The 26074-nt window shown below is 45.1% G+C and overlaps 1 protein-coding gene across 1 annotated transcript in view; it reads right to left on the bottom strand.

Moving 5' to 3' along the window:
• LOC127578940 (microtubule-associated proteins 1A/1B light chain 3A) overlaps positions 1–19436 on the bottom strand; it is a 31621-nt gene extending 12185 nt beyond the window's left edge. Inside the window, exons 1-3 of the mRNA XM_052031527.1 lie at positions 19289–19436; positions 16666–16721; positions 6866–6972 (exon numbers count right to left, since the gene is read on the bottom strand). Of these exons, the coding sequence (XP_051887487.1) occupies positions 6866–6972; positions 16666–16721; positions 19289–19328 (203 nt within the window). The 5' untranslated portion in view covers positions 19329–19436. The remainder of the gene's footprint in view (positions 1–6865; positions 6973–16665; positions 16722–19288) is intronic.
• Positions 19437–26074: the final 6638 nt, after the last annotated feature.

The following is a 26074-nucleotide window of genomic DNA, read 5'->3' on the forward strand; positions in this document are numbered from 1 at the left end:
CCATGCAGTCACGGGGAGAACGTACAAACTCCTTACGGACAGCGGCTGGAATTGAATCCAGGTCACTGGCGCTGTAATAGCGTTACACTAACCGCTACACTAGTCAGAACCTCTGCTATTTCCTCACTGGCTTCTTTAAACTCTTAATACATCCTCTCTTACCGCAGTTAACCCATCCAATTGTTCACATTCACCCCCCTTAACTGCATCATTGGCCTTCTTTGTGAAGACAGGTGCAAAGTATTTAATAGGAATATTACCGACATCCTCCACCTTCAAGTTACCTCCTTTTCCCAACAAGCCCTATTCTTAGTTACCTTCCTGTACATTTTGTAATTACAAAAGATCTTTGGATTTTCTTTGAACTGGCAGCACTTTTTCCCCCCTACAGCCTGTCTTCTTATCTTTTAGTTTAACCCTGATAGTTTCTATTCTCTTCTAAGCTTACTGCTATATTAAGCTTCCCTTTATCGCCATATCTTAGCCTCTATGCACCTTGCCATGAAGGGCTCCAAATCTGGGAGTTCCCCATCCCCTTTTAACATGAACACATGTACCTCAAACTCCTTGAATCACCTCCCATTACCCCGAGACCAACTTTTCTTCAAGTAGCCAATTCCAATCCAATAACTTCAGTCTCGCATAATTGGCCTTACCCCAATATGGGATCTTTATTCACTTTTTTAAAAAATATTTGTCCTTTTCCCATAAACATACTGAACCTAACTGAATAATGGTCACGGTTGCACAACCTTTCCCTCCATAACTCCTACCTGTTCAACTTCATTCCCTAATATTAGATCCAGAATTGTATCATCCTATCGTGTTTGCTACATACTGGCTAAAAAAATTCTTGCAAATTCCATTTAAAAATTCTGAGATCAATATCAGTCACAGTGATTGCAGCCCAGCTAACATTAGGGTAATTGAAATTCCTGCCATAATTGCCCTAGTGTTTTGCACTTCTCTGAAATGTGCCTACAAATTTGTTCCATTTCCCTCAGGATTATTATAGTGCACCACAGACTCTTATCGGACACTTCCAAAAGTGTAATGCTCCTTTTCACTTCTTTAGTTGAACTCACAGACCTTCAATGGATAAACCTACCATCTCCTCTCAGAACTAATTAATTCTTTAAATACATTGCAAGCCCACCCACAACTCCCTTTTTATTCACTGCTTATTTGAAAACTAACCAGCTGCCAGTCTGCCCGACTTTAATCCATGCTTCAGAATTAGCCAAAGTATTACATTTCCAGTTCATCTGCCTTCTTTGTACTCCCACTAAGCACACAATTCTTTAGCCTCTTTCCCAACATCCATTTGCCCTTCCTTCCAAACTCAACGATATCTTCTTTTACCAGTTCCACATTTCTCCCATTTGAATCTTTGCTCAGCTTCCCAGTCCCTACCAGACTGGTTTTAAACCCTCCCCAAAACACTCCAACAAACCCACCACCGTTGGTGTAACCCACCTGGCCAATACTGGTCCTACTTCCCCAGAACCAGTCACCATGGCCCATCTATCCAAAGCCCTCTCTCCTGCACCACCCCTCCAACCACACATTTATCTGTGCTATTTCGAGACACAAGACCCTGCAGATGCTGGAATCTGAAGCAACAAACCGTCTGCTGGAGGAACTCAGCGGTTGAGCAGCATTTGTGGAGGCAAAGGAATTGTCGATGTTTCGGCCTGAAATGTTGACAATTCCTCCCCCCACAGATGCTGCTCGACCTACCGAGTTCGTCCAGCAGATTCTTTGTTGCTCGTACCTGCACTACCTTTCTACATTAGTTGCTTGCTGTACCTGCATGTTAACTTTCAATCACTTGTGTACAAGGACACATGTCCCTCTGAACACCAGTATTTGGAAGGAAACTTCTTCCCATTCCGAAGTGGATGACCAGACATTTTCTCCACATTATATTCCATCTGTCACATCCTTTATATTAACTGGCGTGTAGCTCTGGGAGTATTGCTTCTTCTTAAGCTCATAACTCTCCTAAAATCTACCTGCAAGGACTTCATCCCTTCTCCATCTATATCCTTGATAGCAGTATGGACCACCTCAGTGTTCACCATTCCTCCCCCACCCAACAATATCCACCGAGGAAGCAACACACCATCCTGGAGTCATACCATCAGCGCAGAAATGTGTGTCTTGTACCTTGAATGAGAGAAAACTTTAGTCAGACCGCACTTGGAGTATTGCGTGCAGTTCTGGTTGCCCCATCATAGGAAGGATATGAAGACTGTGCAGAGGCCAGTTACCAGGGTTAGAGGGTATGAGCTATAAAGAGGTTGGACAAACTTGGGGTTGTTCTCCCTGGAGTGTCGGAGGCAGACGGGTGACCTGATAGAGGTTTTTAAAATTATGAGAGGCATAGATAGGGTAGACAGTCAGAATATTTCCCCTCGGGTAGGAATGTCAAACATCAGAGGACATTTTTTTAAGGTCCGGGGGGGGGGGGAGGGGAGTGGTGCGGGGAAGGGAAGTTTGAAAGTGACACGAGGGGCAAATTTTTATATAAAAGAAAACGCAGAGAGTCTAGGTACCTGGAATAGATTACCAGGGATAGTAGTGGAAGCAGATAGTTTGGTGGAGTTTAAGAAGCTTTTAGATAGACACGTGAATACTAAGGGAATGGATGATACATAGGAGGACAATAAATGGGCATCAAGATCGGCACAACAACGTGGGCTGAATGGCCTGTCCTGTGCTGTTCTGTGCTTTAAGAGAATCCTCTATAACAACTACTCTCATGAACTTTTCACTCCCTCCCTGTGCAGCTGAACCACCTATGTTGTTCGTCTCTCACAGAACCCATCGGTATTCAGACTGAATATTGCCCTTGGGGTTCTCCTGAACTAGCTGCCCGCTCTTTGCCTGTCTGGCAATCCCATATCGCCTGCACACTCAAGCTGCAGGATGACCACCTGCTGAAACGTGCGGTCCGTGAAACATACACCTTTGTCACTGCATTCTATCCGCATCGACTGTTGATCCAGCTCCAAGACTCAGAGCTTGAGCTCGTCCAGCTGACATCAATTCCTGCCCCTATGGTTGTTCAGGATATGGGCAGCAGACTGGAGTTCCCACATGGCACAGGATATGCAGTCCTTGGGACTGATATACCCTGCCATGCCCCCTAGTTTACTAGATTAACTCGGTAAACAGAAGTACCAAGGCAGCAGCTTCCCCCCCCCCACCCCCCCCACTTGATCTAATCCCCTCACCCTGAACAAAACCACAAGTTTCATTCTTTGTCAGAGTCAAACCCCACAATGGAAGTCCGAGGATCACAGCAAAGAGTTGGTTGCAGAGTCAACTTACACAGAAAACACCACGTTTAAAGAGCAGAGGAAACATTATTTCAGAAACTGCAGCAACCTCTCCCAATAAAAGCAGGATTACTTCTAAACAAAATTGTAGTGGGTGGAGGACAGCGAGTAGACAATCAGCCTCTCACACCTGCTCTGCCTTGTAATGAGATCAGAAGCTATCTTGTTAAGAACCTCCTTCTTTGTCATCAACTGCTTACTTGCCTAGGCTTGTACTCCATTGCCACTCTCCTTCACTGACCCCATATCCCTGGATTCCTTTAACACCCAAAAATAAATAAATCTCAGTCTGGAATACGCTCAAGGAGAAATGGCATCCCACGGAACCATGTTCAGGTTTAGATTTTCGAATTTAATGAAACGCAAGTGAGCTTAAGTATTCACTTGAAAAACAAGTTCTAATATCCAAAGTGTGCAATGGTATCTTTAACAAAAAAAAATGCAGAACTGTTATCCTTGAAAGAGCCAAGAACAGGCAACAACATCCTTGGTTCTATTAGAATTCCAAAGTTCAGAAACCAAGCCAAACAGCATAAATACAGCCCACTCAAGACCTTCAGATGAAATTGATGACTCTCGGAGTTTAATTCCATGCGCTTAATCTCTCATGCAATGGACTGTGCTTTTGCAAGGAAAACAAGTGGGCCATTCAGCCCTTTCAGTCTGTTCTGCCTAGATTATGAGGAAGACTGCACTTAAAGAGCATGCACCAACCAATCCAGTTTTCAGATAGATCAACAATATTGAGTGTAAAATCTCTGGGCACTGAAATTAGGCATAGAGATCCCATTGGTACCATAGGATGGAGATTGAATGATTTCACAGATGTCTCCCTGGCCTTGTACCTGAGACACGGGAGATTCTGCAGATGCTGGAGATCTGGAGCAACACACAAAATGCTGGAGGAGCTCAGCAGGACAGGCAGCATCTATGGAGGGAAATAACCAGTTGACGTTTCGGGTCGAGACCCTTCATCAGGACTGGAAGGGAAGAGGGCAGAAGCCGGAATAAAAAGGTGGGGGGAGGGGGAGGAGCGCAGGCTGGCAGGTCATGGGAGAGTCCAGGTGAGAGGGGAACCCAACTCTTTCTCCGCTACATTGACGACTGCATTGGTGCTGCTTCCTGCACCCATGCAGAACTCGTCAAATTCATCAACTTTGCCTCCAACTTCCACCCTGCCCTCAGATTCACTCGGTTCGTCTCCGACGCCTCTCTCCCCTTTCTTGATCTCTCTGCCTCCATCTCCGGAGACAGATTAACCACTGACATCTTTTACAAACCCACCGCCTCCCACAGTTACCTTGACTACACCTTCTCCCACCCTGTCACTTGCAAGGATGCCGTCCCCTTCTCCCAGTTCCTCTGCCGCATCTGTTCCCACGATGGGGCTTTCGATTCCAGGACATCCGAGATATCCTCCTTTTTCCACCACCAATGCAGCCCTCACCCGCACCTCCTCCATTTCCCGCTCATCCGCCTTCACACCCCCCCCCTCTCCCCCCCCCCCCCCCACCCCCACCGACATAACAGGGACAGGGTTCCCCTTGTCCTTACCTACCGCTCCACGAGCCTCAGCATCCAACACATCATTCTCCACAACTTCCAACCGGATCCTACCACCAGACAAATCCTCCCCTCCCATCCTCTCTCCACTTTCCGCAGGGATCACTCCCTCCATGACCCCCTTGTCCTTTCATCCCTCCCAGCACTTATGCCTGCAACTGTACAAAGTGCTACACCTGCCCCTCCTCCCTCATCACCATTCAGGGCACTAGACGGTCCTTCCAGCCGACGCAGCGCTTCACCTGTGAATCCGAGGGCATCATTTATTGCATCTGGTGCAGCCTCCCCTACGTCAGTGAGGCCCGACGCAGATTGGGTGGCTGCTTCGTCGAGCACTTTCGCTCCGTCTGCTGTAACAGCCAGGACCTCCCGGTGGCCGCCCACTTCTATTCACTTCTCACTCCCTTCTCTATCCACGGCTTCCTCTACTGACACATCGTTGGAGGAACAACACCTCCTTTTCCACCTTGGGAGTCTCCAACCTGACGGCCTCAACGTCGTTTCACTAACCCAGTAACTCCTCCCCTCCTCCTCCCCCACCCCCCCTTGTTTCCCCTCATTCCTGTGGCCCCCTCATCCCTTCTCTGTCCCCTGCCCATCTATTCCCCACCTCCTTCCCTTTATTCCATGGTCCACTGTCCTCTCCTACCAGATTCCTTCTTCATCAGCCCTTTGCCTCTTTACCTCCTTACATCTCCCCTCCCCACCTACCTTCCCTCTCTCACCTGGACTCACCTGTTAGCTTGTGCTCCTCCCCTTACCTTTTTATTCCGGCTTCTGCCCTCTTCCTTTCCAGTCCTGATGAAGGGTCTCGACCTGAAACGTCGACTGTTTATTTCCCTCCATAGATGTTGCCTGACCTGCTGAGTTCCTCCAGCATTGTGTGTGTTGGCCTGGTACCTCACCACTCACACACAGAAGCTAGTCTCTCAAGGACATACTGATGAACTAGATTTACTTTTGATTTTATCAGCTACTGTACAAATCACATCTCCTTTATAAATATAAATGGTTGCTAGATTCCATTCCCATTTGTATTTCACTGTGTGTTTTGATGTACGTGTGACAAATAAAGTAATCTTATCTTATAATTATCAATGACCAGGAGGCCAGTCTATCCCGTCAATGCCAGCTCATTGTAGAGCAATCCAAGCAGTCCCATTACTATGCTTGGACCATGCAGCCTGCAAATTATTTTCCCTCCGAGTGTGTGCGATTCCCTCATGAAAGCCCTGAATGCCTGCAAGGAAGGTGGCAACAACGAACTCTAAACCATAACCACTCTACACAAATATATTTTTCTTCAAGTCTGCCCTTTACCCCTTTACTTTTAAAGTCTGTCTCCCTTCCTTGAGCCATCCGCTATTCGAGTCGAGTAGCGCAGAAGCAGCTCTTTTGGCCCACGACATCCACGTATTTATTTGTACTGCTCCCAGTTACCTGCTTTGGTCCACAGCCTTCTAACTCTTGGTGATTCAAGTGCTCATCTAAGTGCTTCTTAAATGTTGTGACAGTACCTTTCTCCAACCCCTCCTTAGGTTGCATAATCCAGATACCAACCACCGCATGAAGAAGTTCCTCCTCGGATCCCCTCTTTCACCTTCTACCTCTGCCTTCTTAGACACTCTCACCTTGAGAAGGTGGTTCCTGCTGTCTACTCTATCTATCCCGTATTAGGAATGTCCTCCTCTGTTCATCCTACATGAACTGGTTACGATGCTCTACTCCTTTATGAAGTGAACCTTGGCTCCAAAATAAGCCCCAGCAAGTCCTGGCCAACTTTTCATCCATGCAACCCTAATTGTGTTCTTCCATTTCATGTACATCAAAAGTCAGTGAGGCTATATCGGCTGGAGGATAAACTCTCAGTCCTCTTCTGTTTCCATTTCAAACCAAATCCCAGTCAACGTTCTGTTTTTCCCTATTTCCTTCTCCACAGCCAGGAAGGTTACACTCACCGAATAATCTTAACAAGTTCGCTCATGTTGACATGGTCCGGAACTAAGAATTTGGTCTTGTCCAGCACCGGCAGCTGTTTCTCCCCCTTGTATCTTTCGATGATTACCTGTCAACAAAACAAGACTCTCAGTAAAGTTATTGAAGTAATAGGAGCCTTAAAACAAGGGGAGAATAATGTTGAAAGTACCCTGGTACTGAATTGCCCTTCTTTAAATAAATCGTTAGATAAAAAGGTGTGTAGAAACCACACTGGAACCTTCACAATCCACATGTAGCAGAGGGAATTATCCCCAGTAGATAATGGAGGATAATTGGCAAAGTCAAAAATTTTGGTCTTGCACAGACAGCTTAACAATACCTCTGGGAAGGCAGTGCAAAGGAAATTCAAGGTCTATAATTTAATGTTTCTTCAGCCACAATGAATGGGAGGAGATTGGCAATAACAGGCTGAACAATGAGACAGCTTCTCTCAGCATTTTGTTTCATGAATCTTCTAGGGAGCCCATTTCAAAGGCAGGTTATTGAGGTACAGACAACGGGGTTACGACGTCATCACAATGGGCTAAATGGCCTTGGTGTTCAAACCACGGACCTCACGTTACTCGAGGCTCCCAGATCTTGGCATCTGTAGCTGGAAACTCTGACCTATTTACATTTAAGTCATGAACTGGTTTTCTTCAATTACAGTCTCAGCTGCTTGGAAGGGATTTGTTTTATTGGCAGATATTCTTCAATCTTGGTTGCACATGTCTCAGGTTGTTGATGACAAATCAAGAGGGTTTAACTGTTAAATACATGACCCCAATTAACAAAAGTTAACCCTGGCACAAAATTTTCTTAAGAGTCAAGACAGACTGGCAAATGGTCTTAAAATACCGTAGGAGATAACTTTATTTTCAGTTTACATTCTGTTGGCAAAATGCTGGTGGGACAGACCAAGGAAGGCGATGATCTGTGTGCAAGTCTGATTTGAAACCTTGGTATAGTCATAGAATGATACCCTAATGGCAGATGCTGAAATAAGGGAGACCAACCAGGCAGTTACTTCTTTAAACATTTGTGACGCAGACATTGCTGGAGATATCAGCATCAATTGCCATTGCTTAATCACCCTTGAAAAGCAGGTGGCAAACTGCTGCAGTCCCTGTGGTAAGGGAGATCCGCACCGCTGCTGAGCGGAAGACTCCCAGATTTTGACACACACAGTGATACTTCCAAAGCTGTGCTTCACAGCTCCCACCACTTGGGTTTGATTCCAACCTCCCACGCCATCTGTGGAGTTTGCATGTTCTCCTTGTGACCACATGGGTCCCATTTCCTCCTACATCCCAAAGACATGATTGTGGGTTTATTGGCTACCGTAAGTCACCCTTTTGTGCAGGTTAATGGCTAAAAGAAAATAAAAGGGAAGTTGAAAGAACACAGAACAGGTGCAGGAATAGGCCACTCGGCCCCTCTTCCATGCCAGATATCTATGGCCCCAGAACCCTGATCTTTAAACATCATGCATGATGGACACGTACAGGAGAGAAGGAAATGGAAGTAATGTGATTGCTCCCAGGAGCTGGCATGGACCCAGTGGGCCAAATGGCCTCCATTTGTGTTGTTAAGTACAAGAGCAACAGGATAGTATGTTACTTACAGGTGGAGATGTCCCTGTTTTGTGAAACTATGCAAATGCCCTCTTGATATTAAAATGATCCAAGCATGAAAGATAGTTGCTGGTGACATTCAAAGCCAAAATTAGTCCAGATCCAACTTGAACTGGAATGGGTCCAATATCCTTGCAAGGAGGTTTGCTGGTTCTACTGGGGGAGGGGAAAGGACTCATTTGACAGGGGAATGGGGCACAGACTAAATGCACATTGGTGGGGTTGCGTGAAGCTAGGCATCTATAGAAGGAAACCCAAATCAATCTACAAGGCAGAGCAGACATGGGCATGATAAAAAGGTACATGGGAGGAATACAAGGCTAAATTGTGTCTATTTTAATGCAAGGAGTCTCACTAATAAGGGAGATAAACAAAGCATTAATCAGCACATATCGTTGCTACCTCAGAGAAGGGCAGAGCTGGCAACACAACATTCCAGGGTATAGAATCTTCAGGTGTGACAGTGGAGATGCCGAGAGGAGCTGGCATTGCAATCAAGATAAAGGTGTCTATTACTGCAGTAATGAGGGAGGATAATCAGGCTTTTCAAATGAGACCGTATAGGTAGAGCTCAGAAACAAAAAGGGGGTGGGCACTTTACTGGGGATTATACCATAGACCTTCTAACCACCAGCAGAAGCTAGAGAGGCAGATATGTAGACATTTCACAGAGAGGTGCAAGAGTAATAGAGTTGGCAGGCACGGTCGTGCAGCGGTTAGCGTAATGCTATTACAGCGCCAGCGACCCCGTTTCAATTCCGGCCGCTGTCTGTAAGGAGTTTGTACGTTCTCCCTGTGTCTGCGTGGGTTTCCTCCGGGTGCTTTGGTTTCCTCCGACATTCCACAGACGTACGGGTTAGGAAGTTGTGGGCATGCTATGTTGGCGCCAGAAGCATGGCGACACTTGTGGGCTGCCCCCAGAACACTCCACGCAAAAGATGCATTTCACTGTGTGTTTCAATGTACGTGTGACTAATAAAGATATCTTATCTTGTAATAGTAGGGGATTTCAATGGGATCAACTTAATGTGAATGACACAAAGAGGGTGGAATTTTTTTTAAAGTGCATCCAAGAGAACTTTTGAGCCAGAATGTAGATACTCCAACTGAAGAAGGGGCAGTACTGGACCTAATCTTAGGTAACACAGTCAGGGAGAGTGCATTTTGGAAATGACACCCAGAACTCCGTTACAGGGTAATTACAGAAAGGGACAAGGATGATCCAGAAATTAAGTCCCTGAATTGGGAGAACGTTATCACGTGACAGAACCTGGCTAAAGTAGACAGGGAAAAACTACTTGCTAGGTCCACGTTGGACAAGTGGGAGTTCATTCAAAAGCAAAAGAATAGGAGTTCAGGGCCAACTTGCTGAAAGGTACAGAAGGCAAGTCCAAGGAAGCCTAGACGTCAGGGAATATCAAGGACCAGATAAAGAGAAGAAAGGAAACATACAGCAGGTATAGAGAATTGAAAAGAGGGGAGGCCCTTCAGGAATATAAAGTGCTGGTAGGCAAGGGAGAAGATTGCCACCCCCCTCCCCAACCCCCAAGAGATTTTCAAATCCTTGCTGGTCACAGTTGAGGTGAGAAGTGACTAGAGAACAGCAAATGTGGTACATTCATTCGTTCAAGGGCAGCAGGGATAAACCAGGTAATTACAGGTCTGCAGTGGTAGGAAAATATTTTGAGGGGTAGGATTAATCTGCACTTGAATTAAAGATGATCAGCGTGGTTTTAAGGGGAGATTCTGTCTGACCAATTTGATTGAATTATTCACCAGAGATGACAAAATGTAACGATGAAGGCAGTGCGGTCAATGTAGATACATGGATTTCAATAAGGCCTTTGACAAGATCCTACATGGGAGAATGACTCAGAAGGTGAGAGACCATGGGATCCAAATCAATTGGATCCAAAACTGTCTTGATATTATGAAACAGAATGTATTGGAGGAGGGTTTTTTTTTGCAATTGAAAGGCTATGACCAGTGGTGTACCACAGTGATCGGTACTTGAACTCTCACTGTATTTATATAATTATGATTTGGATATGAATATAGGAAGCATGGTTAGCAAGTCTGAAGATGACAAAGTTTGATGGTGTTGTTGGCAGTGAGGAGAATAGTTGAAGGTTGCAGTTTGATATTAATAGTATAGAAAGATAGAATCCTATCTGCCATTGCTCTGCCTATCAAGTTTGAGATGATGCAGTTTGGGAGGACATACACAAGAATAGTAGAGTGCTAGAGAGTATTGAGGAACAGACAGACCTCAGTGTGGAAGTCCAGAGATCCCTGAAGGTGGCAACACAGGGAGATAAGGTGATTAGGAAGGAATACATCTCATCAACTGGGGCACAGAATATCAAGAGCAAAGAGGTTATGGTACAGCTTTATAAAGCATTGATTAGTACTGTGTACAGTCTGGGTCACCACACTATAGGATGTTCCTGGGATGGAGTGTTTCATTTAGGGGGAAGACTAGTTAGGCTGGGTTTGTTTTCCTTGGAGCAGAAGGTGGCAAGAGGGAACTTGATACAGATATACAACATTACAAGTGGCATAGATAAATAGTAGGAAACTTTTCTCCACAGCAGAAATATCTAAAACTAGTGAGCATGGGTTTAGGGCGGTTGAAAGTGATTCCGAGGAAGAACGTTTTCCACCCAGAGGGCACTGGAACACACTGACCAAGTAGATGGTGTTGGCAGGTACTCTCACAAGTACCTAGATGACTACTTGAACTGCCAAAACACAAGACTATGAACCAAGTGTCAGTAAATGGGATTAACATAAAATCAGCATCTGTAGTCTCGTGTGTCTCCATTTTACTATCCCACTGCAAAATCTCTTCAACCTTGATGTTTTCCTTTTCTTTGACAGGAGTTCTGTGAGATCCTCTCACTGCTTCCCCCTCTGTGGTTTATCTCCCATTTCCCCTCAGTTCTGATGCAGGATCTCATCCAGAAACATCGACAATTCCTTTCCTTTCTCCAATGTCCCCCACCCCCCTCACAGTTCCTCCAGCAGTTAGTTTTTATCTCCAGATTCCAGCATCTGCAGTCTCTTGTGCCCTAATATAAATCAGTAGTTGATGTCAACATAGACATGGTGACAAAGGGCCTGCTTCTGATCTGTATGACTATGACTCTATTTAAAGCAACAGGAATGGAAATAGTACCTTTGACCTAATGTTACAGTGACGACTCAAGTAAAGAGGCCAAGTTCCTTCTAGAAGGTTTGTGCACCTGACCATGGGACAGTGAATAGATTCCCCACCCTGAGCAGACACCACCCTGCTGCAAGGTAGAGGGTTGACGATTAGGGGAATGAAGGGGGGTGGAGGCATTTATCTCCAAGTTACTGTGTTGTTATCACTGTTGGAGACTGGATCATACTTTCACTTACTCAGCAGACCTAAAAAAAAGCTCCACCTAGACAAAGTGTCATCCTGCTATGGCTTTGACCTGAGGTTATGCAGCGCAGTCTGCTTAGGGACTCAAAGCAATGTGATGCTGCAAACACGATCTGAAGCTTTCTCTTCCCAAAGCATGGGTTCTGTAGAACATGTTATTATGAAGAGCATTTCTGCCCTTTTCTAATGGAATTCTCTTCCACAGGCGTCAATTCCAGATATGCTCAACCAGGTAAACGGTAGACCACTGCGGCAGTTCTCATATTTGCTTACAACAAAGGAAGCCTTTCAACCCATTGAGTCTATGCCAGCTCTCCAAACTATCCCACCAGTCCCACTTATTACGCTGTAACATTCTCTCTCACGCGCCCAATTCTCCTCCCACCCAAGGGGAAATGTACAGAGGCCAATTAACCTACCACCTCCCCCCACTGTTCCAATCTGCCCACCGCACCTCCCTTCCTTGGTTCCATCCTCCACCTTCCTATCATGTCAGATTTGTATCACCTGCAGCCCTTTGTTGCCTCCACCCATCGCCTCCCAGCCTCACTACATTCTTTCTTCCCTCCTCCACCTGCCTATCAGCCCTCCTCACCTGAATCTACCTATCGCTTGCCGGCTCTTGCTCCCCCCCTTCACTTTTCAAAGAAAAAAAAATGTACACACACACACACACACACACACACTGACCATCTCCCCTTTCGGTCCAGATGAAGGGTCTCAACCTGAAACATTGACAATTCCTTCTTCCGATCTCTCCCCCCCCCCCCCCCCCCCCCCCCACACAGAAGCTGCTCAACCCACTGAGTTCCTCCAGCAGATTGTGTGTTGCTCCAGACTGCAGCATCGGAGGTCTTTTGTGTCTCTAACCTACTACCTCACTCATCTTTGTGACATAGAAGGAAACTGGAGAACTCAGGGGAGACCCACACAGTCACAGGGAGAATGCGCAAACGCCGCTATTTCCTCCGTAAGAAATTGCAGACAGTTGTGGACACAGCTCTGTCCATTATGAAAATGAGCCTCCCCTTCACGGACTCTGTCTATACTTCTTGCTGCCTTGGTGAAGCAGCCAACATGATCAAAGACCCCACCCACCCCGGACATTCTCTCCTCTCCCATTAAGCACAAGATACAAAAACTTGAAAACACACACCACCAGGCTAGAGGACAGCTTCTATCCCGCTGTAAGACTCTTGAATGGACATCTTGTCCATTAAAGATGAACTCTTGATCTCTCAATCTACCTCGTCATGGCCCTTGCACCTTATTTGTCTCCCTGCACTTTCTCTGCAACAGTAACACTATATTCTGCATTCTGTTATTGCTTCTCCCTTGTACTACCTCAATGTACTTACGTCTTGAAATGATCTGTATGCATGGCATGCAAAACTAAGTTTTTCCACTGTTTTTTGGCATGTGTGACAACAATAAATCAATTTACCATTGAAAAAAAGTTTATTAAAAACTTTATTTATCCAGCATGGTAATAGGCCCTTCTGGCCCAATGAGTCCGCACTGCCCAATTACACCCATGTTAACCTACCCGTACGTCTTTGGAAAGTGGGAGGAAACCGGAGCACCCGGAGGAAACCCACACAGACACGGGGAGAATGTACAAACTCCTTACAGACAGCGATGGGAATTGAACGCCGATCACTGGCGCTGTAATAGTGTTACGCTAACCGCTACACTACCGTACCACCTGGAAAAAACGTCATAAAATGCAAATCCTGCAGATAGCCCAAAGCACCAACCAAGAGTACACAGCACACCCATCAATTAGATCATGGCAACCACAGATTAACCACTGATCTTAATCACACACCAATACATTTCTCTTCTGCAGATGATCCACCCAATGGGACGCTGGTATTGATTTATTATTGTCACATGTACCAAGATAAGAGTGAAAAGCTTTTGTTTGCAATGCTATCCAGACAGATCATTCCGTACACAAGTACATCTAGGTAGTAAGAAGAAAACAATATGGTGTTACAGTCAGAGAAAGTGCAGTGTTGGTAGACAAATAAAGGGCCACAGCAAGGTGAATTGGGAGACCAAGAGTTCATCCTTTAGCACGAGGGGTCCAGCCAAGAGTCTGATAACAACCAGAGAGAAGTTCTCCTTCAGTCCAGTGGTCCATGATCTCAGGCTTTTGTATCTTCTGCCTGATGGGAGAGAGAAAAAAAGAGGATGACCGGGGTGGGAGGGTTCTTCGATTATGTTAGCTGCTTCCGCTGGACAGCGGGAAGTGTAGAGCGAGTCAATGGAGGGGAGGTTGGTTTGCGTGATGGACTGGGCTGTGTTCACAACTCTCTGCAATTTCTTGCAGTAACCATGGTCTTGCTGAACATCAGGTGCTGCCTCACAGCACCAGTGACCCAGGTTTAGTCCTGACTTCTGGTGCTGTCTGTGTGGAGTCTGCATGGTCTCCCTGTGACTGTGTGGGTTTCCTCTGAAGGTATGCAAGTTAGGTAGGTAAATTGCCCCTAGAGTATAGGCGAGTGATGGGAATGTGGGGAGAACGGATTACTGGAGAAACTAGTGGGGGTATGGGAATGCTGCGAGCCAGCATAAAGGAGAGTTTGAAAGTCATCCTATGAATAAAGGAAACAGAAACTATGCAATGGCGTTGGGTGAACTCAAGTTAGAACAGGAGCAGCTGCACTGGAACACTGCAGTTTCAGAGCATGCAAGGCAGGAGCTTATCCAGGAGAGAACTGCAGTAGTCAGTCTGGGTGTCAAATACATCAGTCATCCTTCAGTGATCACTGGCAGTTGTCCAGCATCTCACATTCCCACCCATTCTCCATCTGTAATCAGCAGGTTTGTTTTGTTTTATTAAATGGTAGGAGGTTTGCTATAAATCCCCTTGTCACAAAAATACATTCCCCGGCAATTAATCTCCCCAGCAACTATCCTCTCTGCAGCCTTAAGACAGCTAGACCAATTATACAGCAGAATCCCTTTTTAAAACATAATAAAATTAAAAATATTCAAATTTCAATCCCCACCATTCTCAAAAATCAGAGATTCACCAGGATGTTGCCTGGATTGGAGCATTTCAGATACAAGGAGAGGTGGGTTTATTTTCCCTGGAGTGGGAGAGATTGAAGGGAGGGGCGGGGCAAAGGAGAATCTGAGAGAGCTATGCAAAATTATGGGGGTGGAATCGATAGGGAAGATAATAATCTTCGCCCCACAGTGGGAGCGTCTAAAACAAGACAGATATTAGGCAAGAGGTTTAGAAGGGATCTGAGTGGGTCTCCTTCCCCTCCCACCACACACACACACACACACACACACACACACACACAGAGTGTAGATGGAATCTGGAACATTATGGCTGAAGACTGTGGAAGAAACAGGTACTCTCACTTTTAAGAAATATTTAATCACATAAATCGCCAAGACTACAGACCAAATGTAGGTAAATGGAACTATATAGATAAATACAATGGAGACACAAGAAAATGCAGATGCTGGAATCTGGGCCAGACAAAAACAAACTGCTGGAGGGACTCAGTGGGTCGGGAAGCATCTCTGGAGAGAGATGGACAGTTGACGTTTCGGGCCGAGACCCTTCATCTGGACTGAGAGAGGGAGATAGTCAGTTTAAAGAGGTGAGGGGAAGGGGTGGGGCAAGTTCCGGATGGATCCAGGTGTGGAGGGGTGATAGGGAGGAGTGGAGATAGTAACAGAGGCTGGGGGGTGGAGACGAGGGCTGCAGATAGCGGAATCTGATAGGTAAGTGGAGCATGGGATCAAGGGAGGGAGGTGGGGAGGGTGGGAACAGTGGGGGTGGATGGGCGGATGGAGGGGAGAGAAATAGGGCGATGGGGTTGGGTGCTTGGAGGAGGAATTGGGTCGATGCAGTACAATGGAGACAAGAGACTGCAGATAGAGCAACACACAAGCTGGAGGAACTCAGCAGGACCAATAGCAATACAATGGTCGGCATGGCCATGATGGGCCGAATGGCCCGTTTTTTGTACTGTGGAACTGACTTATGACAATAATATTGTTCCGATGGTTAATTCTTGTACAGTCTTGGAAATTTAAACCGTTTGTCTACAACTACCAAGAGACGCTGCCCCTTTAAGACAAGCTCCCAACACAAGAAGGCATTAGCACGCTCTTTAATTTTGAAAGTGGTGCCAAGAGGTTTCTCCCTGCGTCTGGCGGATCAGCTTGCAAAGGAAAAAAAAACGGTGCAGGAGGTTATTAGCCCAATGCTGTAGACTCATCTCCCTTCCCAAAACGCAATGCGGTAAAAAGCAATGATGTAATGCCGTCTCTGCTCTTTATTGAGAGGCCGGCTTCAGTCCCACCTGTTAGCTGCAAGGCTGCAAAGTGGTTCTCCCGGCGAGCACAGCCTCGAAACTACACGGTAACTAACACGTCCACACCTCCAACCGCAGGCAAGACATTTAAAGGCAGTCCAAATCCCAGTTAACACTATAGTTTTACAACCGACAAGTCAACAAAATTAGGAAGATTTTGCAAATATTCCCCAGATCCTGTCTTTAGCCAGTCAGTGGTAACCTTGACTCGGCCATCAGTAGAGAGTAACCGGAGTCCATTCAGCCTGTGACGGCTCTCTGAATAATCCAATCTCTCCCATTCCCATTTATTCAGTAAATTCGCAGCTGTGACCCAACAAAGTGAAACTTTATTTTTAAAGCGAACAATTCCAACCCTAATCACAGCACAAGAGTGAAAGGTGACTTACTGGTATCTTGTTAGGATGTTGGTCCCTGATCTGTCGAACTTCCTTAACCCGGTCAGCTGCAGCACACAAAACCAAGACACATTAAACTGACCCAGTTGTCAGCACAGTAGACTTCTTTAATTCAATTAGATAGAATCAAATTAGGTACAAATCGCACTGTATCATGGATTATTTTGCAGAACAATATTTACTTGTAGATTGCAATGTCCGGATCCTGAAGTGAACACTGTATAAATTGCAAACATGAGATCTAGAGTCTTGAAAGGTTGAGAGGGATATGGGATAAACGGGAATCTTGGTCAGCATGGAGCAGTTGGGCCGAAGGGCCTGCTTCTGTGCTATACGAGGTCCAGATTCCCTGGATGAAGGGGCGAATTGGGACAGAATATCACAGGGTAGATGCGAGGATAAGAAAGGATTAGGGTTCCAACTCCTCATGGTACTGAGGGTGGACAAGTTAGCTACTGATAGTGTGAGGTCCCCCTCAGCTGAAGGAGTGGTGGGAACCCACGGCAGGTGCAGAGACATCCGCACCCCCAGTTACACATGCAGCTTGCACTGTGCTTTGTCCATGTGTGTGTTATGCTGCGCCACATCACCGGAGAGTGCTCTTGATAACCGCTGGGGAAGGGGGGGGGGGGGAATCATAATAGGAAGATGCCCCCCATGGTACCAACCTTCATCCAACGCTAGGCGCAACAGGATATAGTGAAGCAACACTCTCAACCAGGACTCGGAGTTACTGCTCACAAGGCAATCAATAGGTCTCTGTCATATTAAAACTTTCCCCACCTTTCAGAATGTCAGCAATGAATTTAGTGACATCTAGGAATTAAACAACATAGTCGGTAAACTGCAAATGTCTCAATGTAGATGAATTTAAAAAGAAATCCCAATCCCTTCATAAGGGGTTACTGCAAGGCTAGTTCGGGTCACAAGGACAAAGGATGCAGATCAGTGGTAAACAATACTGCGACTGAGAAAAGATGACATGAAAATAATTTAATTGAATCACAATGTTCCGGAAATTAAAGGTTTCAGGGAGTGAAAAATGTGTCGCCACTCACCCTATGAAGGAAGGAGAGGAAACAGTGCTGCACTGAAAATGACAAGACGTCATCTAATTTCAGTAACTAAAAATCAGATATTTTCATTTATTTAATTTCTGTCACGCCTAGAAGTTTTAGGAGCCAATATTTGAACGCAAACGAGCCCCAACTCTCCTAGCGAAAGTAGTTTGGAAAAAAAAAGGCCTCTAAGCAGTAACTGTTATAGCAGGATTATTGCTTTAGAAGTCCTGGTGTTAATGCCAAACGCTGCAAGCAATTTTGCACGCACCACCGAAAAATGGACGAAAACGCATTCAGATCACAGTATCTCGGAGCCAATCAAAGCCAAACCACTATGTCTTCTTACAGTCATTTAATGTCAAAACATACAGGCATCCATTACGCGTTACGTCATTTGTCACGGTCTAACTTAAACCAGTCGTGTTTTTGAAAATATGAATTTTAAAGTAATGCATTAAATGACGATTAAAATGCCCCTTATCTGAAACTTATTATAAATTGTCATTATAACATACAATTGAAATTCAGTGGCAAAAAAACAGAATTACTTCTGAAACAGGGGAGATCAATAGGAAATAATCGCTGCCGTTATTGTTTAAGCAAACTGGGTCCATTACTTTTAGAGTTATAAAGTAAACATACAATTGGTCTAAATGTAAAAATAACACATTATATAAAAGAACTGGAGTTCCGCCCCACCCCACCACCAAGTCGCTGGCAAAACATGATTCCGTTGTGTTAAGGGAAAGGAAACATCTTTAGACGTTGTAGCTTAGACCAGGTGAGAAAATGGGACTTATTTTTAAACTAAATTTCCGATTGGCGGTGGAAAGGAAACAAAAGAAAACGCATCTGCTAAGGTGGAGGGATTCTCTTTGTCGATAAGAGATTTGTTTAAGAAAAAGAGGCGACTTTGCTGTAAAATGGCTTCCAAAGTACTGTAACAATAAAAAAAAGAATCCACAGTCCTTTTTGAAAGCGTTTTCCTGAGAATTGCTATAAGGTTAGTTCGGGTCACACTGATTGCATATCAATGGTGAACACTATTATTTGGCTGCGATCGAGAAGAATAAAACGAGGAGAATCGAGATTTGTTTCAATTGTAATGCTGGTCACTAAAAGGAGTTGGGTTTTGAATGTGTAATGTATTGTCCCGAGGCTCCCAGAGACCCAGGCAGAGAGCGTCCTCTTTGTTAAGCACGTTAGCTAAGGCTCCTTCCCCGCCGCCTGCAACCGATCGCTCTATTCCACCAGCAACCCCCCCCCCCCCCTCCTCTCTCCCACCACACATTCTACCAGTGATCTACCCTCTTAGCAGCTGTCTAAAAGAATCCACACCGGCATCACTCCATACCCCAGTCAGCTGAGAGGAGGTCAAAGGCAAATAAGCCCCGCAGAGGAAGGAGAGAGAGAGAGAGAGAGAGAGAGAGACGCACACAAACAAAAAAACACAAGCCAAGAATCCTTGCCAAGTACTTCATTTCTCGCTTTCCCTCCCTCCAAAGATCCTCTTTAACTCTCGCTTTCTCCCTCCCTGCAGCTCGTCCACTTACCGTAGCTTCTCCTCTGTTTGAATGACTTGTCAGAAGGCATTTTCTGGGCTGGAGAATGCGAGGATAATCAGGTGAAGCGGACACTGCTGTTCCTGATGTGTCCAAACACAGGGCGATGTAACAAACCGCATCACGTGAACACCTTGACGTCAAGGCACAGGCACTAAAAGGGGAGGGCGCAGGGAAGCAACTGACGTGTTCGCCGATGTTAATTGCACTTCATGCTCACCATAAAGGGAAAGTGCCAAATCAAAACTTGGTTTCTTTTGTAAACGGTTAAATTTGTTCAACTGTATTCGAATGACATGCAGTAATCTTAATATACTTCAAAGTTACTTAGCAATACCGTCAAAAAGGTTAATAGTTTTAAAATGTATGTAGAATTCATAATCTCCATACTATGTTTGCAGGAGTTGTTTGATGGTCAGGTTTATAAAAGGTTACTAAATACTGTGATCATCGACCTGAAACGTTAAATCTGTATCTCTCCCCCCAGACCTGCTGCAGATTTTCCATCTTTATAGGAAATATTCTTCAGCATATTGAATATAAGACTATAAGATCTCTTTATTAGTCACATGTACATCAAAACACACAGTGAAATACATCTTTTTGCGTAGAGTGTTCTGGGGGCAGTCCGCGAGTGTTGCCACGCTTCCGGCGCTAACGTAGCATGCCCACAACTTCCTAACCCGTCTTTGGAATGTGGGAGGAAACCGGAGCACCCGGAGGAAACCCACGCAGACACGGGGAGAACGTACAAACTCCTTACAGACAGTGGCTGGAATCGAACCTGGGTCACTGGTGCTGTAATAGCATTACGCTAACTGCTACACTACCCTGCCTGCCCATAAGACATAGGAGCAGAATTAGGCCATTCGGCCCATCCAGTCTGCTCCGCCATTCATTCATGGCTGATTTATTTTTCCCTCTCAACCCCATTCTCCTGCCTTCTCCCCGTAACATTTGACACCCTTACTAATCAAGAACCTATCAACCTCCACTTTAAATATATCCAATGATTTGGCCTCCACAGCCCTTTGTGGCAATGAATTCCACAGATTCATCACCCTCTGCTAAAGAAATTCCTCCTCATCTCTGTTCTAAAGAGACATCCTTTTATTCTGAGGCTGTGCCCTCTGGTCCTGGACTCTTCCACCACTGGAAACATCCTCTCCATGTCCACTCTATCCAGGCCTTTCAATACTCGGTAGGTATAATATTTAGGTTTTTTAATGGTTGCTTCACTGTAATCATGTACGTTTACTGATGACTCTCAGCACTCGGACCCTGCTTCAGTCCCTTGAGCAATATGGATGACAATGCAATAAATGCCATTACCAAAGGAATCTGATGGAGTAGACACAGTGAAGGTGTTCTGGTAATGACATTTGTGGGGATGACCAAAATTGGGGAATGTAAATACAAGACAGCCACAAATAAATCCACTCAGGAATTCAGGAAAAACCTCTTTATCCCGAGAGTAGTTGGAATGTGGAACTCATTACCACAGGGTTGATAGCTAATGGTATGGAAGCATTTAAGGACATCTAGGTAGATGCACAAGGAAGGAGGTTTTCCTGACAGGAGGTATGGAAGAGGGGTGGGAGAAGACTACGGTGGAACGCAAAGAGTGTCATGGACTACTTGGACTGAATGGACTACTTCAGTGCTGTGTCTTCTCTGTAATTCCATAAAATTTTACTTTCCTGCATCCTTCACCTCCACCACCTTCCTTTGCCCAGCACAGAGGTTTAGAGGACCATGGGCCAAACCCGGGCAGGTAGGACTAGCTCACTGGGCAACACAGACGGCATGGATGAGTTGGGCCAAAGGGCCTGTTTCCATGCTGTAAGACTCTATGGTTGTTCTGCCATGCCCATTATTAGTTAGAGCTCTTGCAAATTAATTAACTTGGTAACTTGGTTTATTATTGTCACATGTACCGAGGCGCAGTGAAAAACTTTGTTTTTCATGCCATCATTTCATCACTTCAGCACATCGAGGTAGTACAAGGGAAAAGCAATAACAGAATAAAGTGTTACAGTTACGGAGAAAGTGCAGTGCAGGCAGACATGAAGGTGCAAGGCCGTCACAAGGTAGATTGTGAGGTCAAGACTCCACTCATCTTGGACAGGTACATGGATAGGGAAGGTTTAGAGGCTTACGGGGAAAATATGACCAAATAATAGGACTAGCTTAGATGGGCATCTTGGACAGCATAGACCAGTTGGGCTGAAGGCCCTGTCTCTGTGCTCCATCACTCTCTAATCTGGGAATGAGAACTCACTCCTGGGAGCTGTTGCTTCCATGCCTTATTTGAGACTACACACTTTATCAATATTTTGTTGCTTACTGTAAAAATTGGACTATGATCAGTACAGATGCAATGTATACGTCACACACATACTCTGTTTTAAAGTGGGTCTGCGCAGCATTTTGCCAGGTTTACGGTGGTCAGTTACACTGAAATAGGTTTGGCTCATTCTGTATAAACTTGGCAGAGCCAGATTCTCCATGATCAGTCTCCGTTGTGGACAGGATGTGTGTCCGCATCTCTACAGTTAGTTCCAGGTTTCAATTCAGGCGAAGCTTTTTTAATTCAAAAATAAAATCATGGGGCGAGTAGATAAGTGGATGATCACAGTCTCTTTCCCAGGGTAGGGGAGTTCAAAACTAGAGGACATAGATTTAAGGTGAGAGGAGAGATATTAAAAAGAAACCTGAGGAGAAAATTATTCACACTGAGGGTGGTGGGTATATGGTATTGGTATTGGTTTATTATTGTCACTTGTACCGAGGTACAGTGAAAAACTTGTCTTGCATACTGATCGTACAGATCAATTCATTACACAGTGCATTGAGGTAGTACAAGGTAAAACAATAACAGAATAAAGAGTAACGGTAGCGTAGCCGTTAGCGCGATGCTATTACAGTGCCAGCAATTGGGGTTCGATTCCCGTTGCTGTCTGTGAGGAGTTTGTACGTTCTCCCGTGTCTGCGTGGGTTTCTTCCAGGAGCTCCGGATTCCTCCCACATTCCAAAGACGTACGGGTAGGTTAATTTGGGTTTAAAATGGGCGGCGCGGACTCGTTGGGCTGGAAGGGCCTGTTACCATGCTGTAAAAAAAATAAAATTAAAAAAAAAAATAAACTTAAAAATTTAAAGTGTCACAGTTACAGAGAAAGTGCAGTTCAGGTAGACAATAAGGTGCAGAGTCATAACAAGGTAGATCGTGAGGTCAAGAGTCCGTCTCATCGTATAAGGGAACTGTTCAATAGTCTTATCACAGTTGGATAGAAGCTGTCCTTGAGCCTGGTGGTACGTGCCCTCAGGCTCCTGTATCTTCTGCCTGATGGGAGAGTGGAGAAGAGAGAATGGCCCGGGTGTGTGGGGTCTTTGATTATGCTGGCTGCTTCACCAAGGCAGCAAGAGGTATAGACAGAGTCCATGGAGGGGAGGCTGGTTTCCATGATGTGCTGGGCTGTGTCCATGACTCTCTGCAGTTTCTTGCGGTCCTGGGCAGAGCAGTTGCCGTACCAAGCCATGATGCATCCAGATAGGCTGCTTTCTATGATGCATCAATAAAAGTTGGTGAGTGTCAAAGGGGACATGCCAAATTTCTTTAGCCTCCTGAGGAAGTAGAGGCGCTGGTGAGCTTTCTTGGCCATGGCATCTACGTGGTTGGACCACGACAGGCTATTAGTGATGTTCACTCCTAGGAACCTGAAGCTCTCAACCCTCTTGACCTCAGCACCATTGATGTAGACAGGTGCAGGTACACCACCCCCTTTCCTGAAGTCAATGAGCAGCTCTTTTGGAGTAAGCTGCCAGAGGGAGCTGTAGAGGTGGGTACAGTTACAATGTTTAAAAGACATTTGGCCAGAAACATGGAGAGGAAAGGTTTAGAGGGATATGGGCCAATGAGACTAGTCACATGGACATCTTGGTCAGCATGGATGAGTTGGGCCAAAGGGCCTGTTCCCATGCTGTATAACTCTAACTCTGTATATAAAAAAAGCATTTTTTCAGGCAGTGTCTTGCTGTTTGATGCCTTTGCAACATGCACAAGGAGCTTCATGACTGGGTTCCAAAGAAAAACAGGTAGCTTCATTAAAGGGCAGACAGTGGGAAATGCAGACTGGTTTGATATAGAGCATCACTGGGTATGGAATGGCAGTTCACAGGCCACCACTGGTAATGGAGGGGCTACATATAGTTCACCGCCAGTAATGGGATGGTTAGTTATAGTGTACCAGAGATGCTATCTATAGAACACCATCAGTAACAGAGTTGTACCATCAACAGCAGATCTGATAATGGGAGAATCAATTGTAGAACACCACTGGTAATGACATGGCTAGTTATGTAGCATCACTGGGACCAGAATGGCTATTGGTAGAGTGTCACTGATAATGGAATGGCTGGTTATAGACCCCCAAATGGTAATGGGGTAGTTAGTGATAAAGCACCGTTATTAATGGGTAGTTAGGGTGCATTACTGGCAGTGGAGTGGTCACTGGTAGAGCAACACCAGGAAGGAAATAGGCAAACACTGGGAATGGACTGGCTACTTACAGGCAAATAATGTGAATTGGGGGGGCTAGTTACACACATTAGTGAAACAACATAACTTATTATCAATTATTCATCTGAAAAATAATGTGAAAGGTGAAAAAAAAAACAAAATAACTTATAATACAGCAGTATGGTTGTAGAATGCACAGCACATTCAACATTTTGACTTTCACGTTTAATAACTTGACCCCTGTGCTAATATTGCATCTTATTATTTCAAAGTGCTTTAAAGTACTTCATAGATTAAATTTTACTTGGAGTAGGATGACATCAGCCCTAAAAGTAGAGGCAATGGTTTAAAAGCTGCATTAATTGATCCATTTGCTTCATTCCACTAAACAACAGACCCTGGTGGTGAACCATTTGCACTGAGCTACAACGCTCTGTGGTAGATATCACAATAAAACAGAAAATGTTCAGCAGGAGTGTTTAAAGCATTTTCTGTTTTTATTGGAGACTTCCAGCATCTGCATATTCTTGATCTTCATTTACTCGTTTGGCTTCCAGCTTCCCAGATGAAGTTTCCAGGGGGAGGATGGATGTTTTGCTGAGTCATATAGGGGTAGGACATATACAATAAATGGTAGGGTGCTAAGGAATGTTGATGCACAGAGGGACCTTGGAGTTCAAGTCCATTGTTCACCGAAAGTAGCAACACAGGCAGATAGGGTGGTGAGAAAGGTACATGGCGTGCCTTCATGGTCAGGGCATAGAATACAAAAGTTGGGACATTATATTGCATCTTGACAAAATGTTGGGTAGATGGCATTTGGAGTACCGTCTGCAGTCCTGGTCGCCACACTATAGGAAGGATGTGGTTGTGCTGGAGAGAGTGCGGCAGAGATTCACCAGGATGTTACCTGGATTGGAGGACTTTCATTACAGGGGGAGATTGAATAGGTTGGGCTTGTTTTTCATGGAAAGAAGGAGGGTGAGGGGTGACCTGAGAGAGGTGTGTACAATTATCAGAGGCATAGATAGGGCAGATAGTCAGAATCTTTTTCCCATGGTAGGGGAATCAAAAACAATAGGGCATGGGTTTAAGGTGAGAGGAAGGAGTTTCAAAGAGAATTGGAAGAGAAAGTTTTTTTTTACACAGAGAGTTGTTGATATCTGGAACTCACTGCCAGAGGAGGTGGTGGAGTAAGAGGCAATCACTATGTTTTGTTTAGACAAACACTTAAATAGGCAAGGCATAGAAGGATACAGACCTAAAGTTCTCCACTTTAATGTGCTACTTGCTAATAGGACCATGGTAAACCCTTGATTATATCTATGCCTGTCCATGACTGAGCAGTTGACTGCAGTAATTGGTAATTGTAATTGGTTTATTATTGTCCCATGTGTACCGAGATACAGTGAAAAGCTTTTGCTTGCGTGCCATCCAGACAGATCATGCCATTCATAAGTACATCAAGGTAGTGAAAAGGAAAACAGAATGCAGAACGTAGTGTCACAGACACACAAGGGACTGCAGATGCTGGAAATCTGGAACAACACACACAAAATGCTGGAGGAACTCAGCGAGTCAGGCAGCATCTACAGAGGGAAATAAACAGTTGACCTTCCAGGTCGAGACCCTTCATCAGTACTGGTCCGCTGAGTTCCTCCAGCATTTTGCGTGTGTTGCTGCAGAATTTAGTGTTACAGTTCCAGATGGGATTAGTACAGATGGGAGGAAAGGTCAGCATGGATGTGTTGTGCCAAGGGCCTGTTTCTGTGCTGTACAACTCTATGACTCTAAAAGCAGGATTGAGTGAAATGCTCCAATGATATGGACACCAGGCTGAGGAGAAGGTAGTTTATCCACCCATGCCTATTGGCCTAGTGGTGTATAATAACAGCAAAACCCAGCACTTACCGTGACCTTAAAAATAAAACCACAACATATCATCTCGCTGCCTTGGAAAAGCAGCCATAATCAAAGACCCCTCCCATTCCAGACATTCTCTCTTCTCCCCACTTCCATCAGGCAGAAGATACTAAAGCCTGAAAGCACATACCACCAGGCTCAAGGACAGCTTCTATCCTGATTATTGAAAGGACCTCTTGTACGATAAGATGGACTCTTGACTTCACAATCTACCTCTCATGTACTTGCAGCTTATCCCCTGTCTCCACTGCACTTTCTCTGTAACGGTAACACTTTATTCTGCATTCTGTTATAGCTTTTCCCTTGTACTACCTAGATGTACTGAGGTGAAATAA

The sequence above is a fragment of the Pristis pectinata genome, chromosome 16, assembly GCF_009764475.1.
Source record: "Pristis pectinata isolate sPriPec2 chromosome 16, sPriPec2.1.pri, whole genome shotgun sequence".
NCBI classification, from domain to species: domain Eukaryota; kingdom Metazoa; phylum Chordata; class Chondrichthyes; order Rhinopristiformes; family Pristidae; genus Pristis; species Pristis pectinata.